Source organism: Etheostoma spectabile, chromosome 16 (assembly GCF_008692095.1).
Source record: "Etheostoma spectabile isolate EspeVRDwgs_2016 chromosome 16, UIUC_Espe_1.0, whole genome shotgun sequence".
In the NCBI taxonomy this organism is placed as follows: Eukaryota; Metazoa; Chordata; class Actinopteri; order Perciformes; family Percidae; genus Etheostoma; species Etheostoma spectabile.
The window spans coordinates 14,294,204-14,299,693 of NC_045748.1; the positions used below are offsets into that span (position 1 = coordinate 14,294,204).

The 5,490-nt window shown below is 41.8% G+C and overlaps 1 protein-coding gene across 1 annotated transcript in view; it reads right to left on the bottom strand.

Moving 5' to 3' along the window:
• The window catches only part of ntng2b (netrin g2b), a 61,618-nt gene that overhangs the window by 1,414 nt on the left and 54,714 nt on the right, over positions 1-5,490 (bottom strand). The window contains exons 20-21 of the mRNA XM_032539377.1: positions 5,023-5,190; positions 1,385-1,519 (exon numbers count right to left, since the gene is read on the bottom strand). Coding sequence (XP_032395268.1) covers positions 1,385-1,519; positions 5,023-5,190 — 303 coding nt within the window. The remainder of the gene's footprint in view (positions 1-1,384; positions 1,520-5,022; positions 5,191-5,490) is intronic.

Genomic DNA, 5,490 nt, shown 5'->3' on the forward strand with positions numbered 1-5,490 from the left:
GAGAGAGAGAGAGTGTGTGTGTTGGGAATAAAGAGGGCACGGCAGAGTGACAGGCAGGGAAAGGATAGTAGGGGAGTAAAGAGCACAAAGACAAAAGAAAGATGTATGGCAAAGAGAGACAGGTAAGGAAAGACAAAGAGGGGCAATGTTAGAAAAAGCATGATGGGATAGATGAGGAGGAGAAGAATTCAGGGCAGAAAGAACAAAGTAGAAAAGAAAGCAGGAGGAAGGGAAGAGGAAAGATAAATTCTCCTGTCTTTGCCTCAGGGACATAAACAGGTAACACCTGCTTTTTTGTTTTTGCAGCCCTTTTCTCTGTCTGTTTTTCTTGAGCCTGCACTTTCTCAGGGTCAAGTAAAAATCATTGTCTCAAACAGAAAATACACTGCTTGTGATATAAATGATCGGAGGAACTCATAGCATTGTTAAAAGGCTATAAAAAGGCATTGGGAAAAGCACATAGGTATTTGTACTACACAAGATACTTGGTATTTGTCCTGAGAGAAAATAGAGGATCAGGCTTCCAAATACTTACATGAGCTAGCATGTTTTATCACACCAAAGATAATTGTCTCTGTTGCATTGGAGTATTTGAAGTTTAATATCAAATCTAAAACATACTGCACTACTATTTACAACTATATGGGTCATAGTGTAGTAAACCAACCCACATTTTAAAAGGCACGCAAGCCTGTGGAGGTTCAATTTGTGTAGGTGAGGAGGGTCTATGTGAGACTGAGGGCCCTTGCTACATGGTATCTGATAGAGGAAGGTGATTTCCTGTAATGGGGTTAGGGAGTGACAGGGTCATCAATTAAAAGAGCAGCTGATGCCGCTAACGAGCTGCATGATCTATTCCCCTAGTTGATTCCGTAGAAAACATTGGGAGATGCACAAGCTACAGTAAATGGCACGGTGCACTCGCAAAGGTCCTGGAAGGCTACGACATTTGTTAATTCCTGGACTTTTCGGGCCCTATCTTGCACCCGGCGCAGCCCAAAGCCCGATGAAAGTACCTTTGCTAGTTTAAGATTGACGCAGTTGTCAATTTCTCGTCCAGCGACCACGTCATTTAAATAGCAAATGCACCTGCGCCCGTCTTTGCGCCCATGGGTGTTTTGGTCTTACAGGGAGGTGTGTTCAGATGCATTCTTAGCGTATTGTTGTCTTGAGATGACACTGATTGGTTTATTGCATTTTACGCCCAAAACACACCTATGATTAATTAAGACACTAAGTACAACCCTTTTGAACCACGCGCCTGGCGGACCCTTTTTTCCGAAGTTAAAATAGCAGAAGTGGATTAATTCACTCCATGCGCTTAGATTGTTAACGTAGGGCCCTTAGACATGAACCCGCCAAAAATCATCCTCCTCATACTCACTGTAACAGCCTTGTTTCCAGTAGTATCCTGGCAGACAGTCGTCACACTTGGCCCCCGTGGCCCCATCTTTACACTGGCAGTAGCCTGTGCCGTTACACCGGTCATGAACAGAACCCATCTGGTTGCAGTTGCACTCTGAAAAACAAGAGGAAAAGAGAGATAGGGATTTGACCTAGAGTTGAATTCGGTTCAGCCAAATGTGAAAATTTGTATTCAAACCACAGATTTGTCTTTGGTATTGATGCCTTTCAGAGCTGCAGTACTGTGCGTGTAAGGGTGGAGTTTCCCAAAATGCTGCAGAGATTCAGCCCTGAAATTTATGTCCTTTTCAGCCAGAATTATTTTACCATCATGCTGAGAATTGCAAAGATAATGAGATACATGTAATGGTGTCTGGACTGAAACATTTTAAATATGTTTTTTTGATGCTACTGACATTAGACAAGGTTAATGTTTGGCATAGGTTTTCTAGAAACAACACCTATCATACAGCCTGCCATGCTGGCGATAGACCACAGTGAAAAATGTAATGACAGATGTCCTATGTCAGAAAGTACTGTATATATCAGATGTTGTTTGGAAAATGAATCCCATCTAAATAGAACTGTACGTTCTTTTGATTACAGAATTTCTTCTTTCAAAGGCAGGTGGAATAAGTGTAGGGGACATTGTGGTATTTTGAACAGTTGAGGGACATGCAGTTGTCGTGCTGCATGATAAAAGCCTCACTGACATTTTTAACAAACAGTTTTTAAAAAAAGCCTTGTCTATTTGCAAGGACACCACTCACTCTCTGTACGGAGAATACGTGTTATTACCACCTGGCTTACGTTTTAGCACCCCCTTGGCCCTTAAACAGAGATACAAAAACTCTTGTTGTTCTCTTTCCATTCAGGCACTCAACTCAGATAAGAGTAGGTGATACCCCTTGTTTATATTAATGACCCCTTTATTTATTTTTTATTATTAAGTGTGTCACCTATGTCTATATGTGGATGGCGGCCCACCACGGTAAAATTTCTGCCGCCATGAAATCAGCAAGGGGGCAGACGCACAACTGGGTTTCCGCTATGTACACCGTGCACCGCCGCTCCTTCAGCTGTTAATGAAAAGTCATGAAGTCGTAATTACACAACTCTGCAGAGCTGTCTGCTCTACTGAACTCAAACAAACTGTCATCCACCCTCTCTCCACGAGCAACTGGAACAGTGACAGAATGTCATCACTCACATAGTCATGGCAACCAAGTAAACAGGGCAAGTACTACTTGTCACTCAATCATAACAAAGTGACAAACCACAACGAAAGCCGTGACATGAAATCCACACTCACGCGGGTGTTTTAAATTATGACAGCTACAGTTTATTGGAGAATAGCATTACGGACACGGAATTTGATGAATTTACTATTTATCAGATCCTGGACGAGACAAGAAGCTAACGTTAGCGAACACTGCGGTCCCTCTTCCTCCCCGCTGCAGGAGACGTTGTGTTCCTCTGACACGCTGTGTAAACGTTAGCTACTGTTTTAAAACCGTTTTTCCAGGTTAGTCTTTAAATGAGCAGTGACGTTAAATCACCGGTTTCAGGTAACCTCCCTACGGTACCGTCTATTTACTGGATGGTTTCACATTAGCACATTAACATTAGGAGATAAGCCCGTTGACAGCGACGTTATTGTTCATATTTTGGCACAATGTTTCTGACCGTAGTAGTCATAGTAACTGAAAGTGTGATGTGAGATGCTAAAAAGAAAAACTACACGCTGTCTTTGGGTAATGTTAATTTTTACCTCCTCTCATTATCACTCCATGAGACTCTGCAACTATTTATTCTTGCTGTTTTTCATTTTTGTCAATTGTTTGTCTGGTTTGTGTTGTATATTTTTCATGTGATGTCTTCCTGCTGCATACAAATTGCCGTTTTGGGACAAAATAAACTGAACTGAACTGAATTTAACAAACTTTAATTCTGTCTGTTGAAATTCTTATGGTTCAACTGGCCTAATAAACACCACAAACTCACATTCAGAGACACCCTGAACCCTCCCTTCTTACCAATCACAATAACTTGTATATTTGTAGTATTGAAATGCTAACTACCTACTGAGATTTGTGTTGTATCACAACACAAGATGACATTGAACTTGTCTTTAGATGTTTTTTTCCCCTCATAACTTACTCTTATTTCTGCAAGTAATTATCATTACAAATACATATATTTATGGATGCGGAGTGATATCCAGATCAGTATAGAAAAAAAACTGCATATTTACATTGCATATGTCAGTTGGTTGATGATATACCAACGTTTCTCTTATGATTTGATTTAGGCCAATAGCTCATCTTTCACTTGAACCCATGATCAAATTAAGTCATTTATAATAACATGTATCATAAAATATTCATAAAATTGAAACAGATTACACAACCACAGCAATGCGGTTGGTATCCGTGTGTTTTGGGGTCATGCACATTAATATTGGGATTGTATGTGCGCCACTGAGAGTTAATGCGTAACTGTGTAAAATGTGTGTGCAAATGCATTAGTGTTTGGGATGGCATGGTCTCTTGCTCTAGAGATATGTGGTGTGAACTGATTTCTGTTGCCATGCTCGGTGTGCCAATGTGCTGGCAGATGAGCTAATGGGGCCTTATATGTGCTGACTCAAAGGCCTGGCCCTGTGTGCGCCCCACCCGCCATGAGTTTACCCTCCAACCCCAGTTGCAGTCCATCTACAGATGGATCCAAATCAACACCAGATTTTCGCTCCACAGCTATGCAAACATAGTGACCTCTTTTTAGGACATGTCCTTAATAAGAGTAAAAATTAGGGAACACTACTCTGTGAATGCATACAGTGTATTTAAGTGTCCATAAAGATTTGTCTACAGTACAGTCAGAAAATATAACAGTTCTCCAGGTTGCAGCAGCTAAAATGCTCCCCGTGGCTCGAATGTCAAACTATGCCTATGGTGACCTTATAAAGTTGCAATTGCGAATGTTTTATCAAACAGTTAGATGGTCTGCATTTATGTAGCGCTTTTCTGCCTTACTGGACAAAGCGGTTTACAATTTTGATTCCCATCACCCATTCACACACACATTCATACACCGATTGTGGCAGCGGTGCCATGTAAGGTGCTGGTGTGCCAGCTGGAGCAACTTGGGATTCAAGGATTCAAGGACATTTTGATATGTGGACAGGGGGAACTGGGGATTGATGTGGTTAAAGGATGGCCCGCTCGACCTCCTGAGCCACATAGTCTACAGTACTGTAGACTCAAGGACAAGGATCACAAGGATAAATCCCCAGTTCCCTGGTACTGTATAGTACTGTAGACTCTATGCTGATGAGAGCAGTGAGAGTGAACCACAAATTCATTTCAAATTCCATGTTACAGAGACAACACAACAAAATGTGTTCTCTAAAAATGTCAGGACAACAGCAGTATAGTTGAGAACACATTTGATTTTTTTTTACTGTATGCGTTTCAATTGTGTCAATCATCACTTTAAAAAAGTAGTTGATTGAATTTTAAAAGTGGTTACAACTACAGCATCTCTAGTCCCAATCACACATACCACACGCACACCGTCCCACTTCAAACACTCCCTCCGTCCCCCCTGCAGACTGACCGATGCAGACGCTCTCGTCATCCAGTTCGGCAGAGGCGTTGCGGAAGTATCCCAGTCTGCAGTGTTGGCAGTTCTGGCCCCTGGTGTTGTGCTTGCAGCTGACGCATGTGACGATGTTCAGGTAGTCGATGTAGCTGCAGCGGTTGGAGTGGCCATAGCACTCACAGTCTGAAAGAAAAGACAGCTCTTTAAGTTTCTTTTGCTAGAGGAAGATGGATATACATGTTCATGATATTGAAGTTAATACTAGGGTGGTATCCTTTTTAAAGTCTTCTCATGGGATTCTTCAATGACAGTCAGTAAACTAATGAATGACTCAGAGGGTGGTTTATGACTTGCCTTTCTGACTCTATATTGGTTCAATAAAGACAGACCACTCCCTCTCCATTACTAGACTCAGGTCTGCTGAGTCTGCTTCACTGGGTTGCACTGATTACTGATGGGAATTTGTGTGTGTGTGTGTGTGTG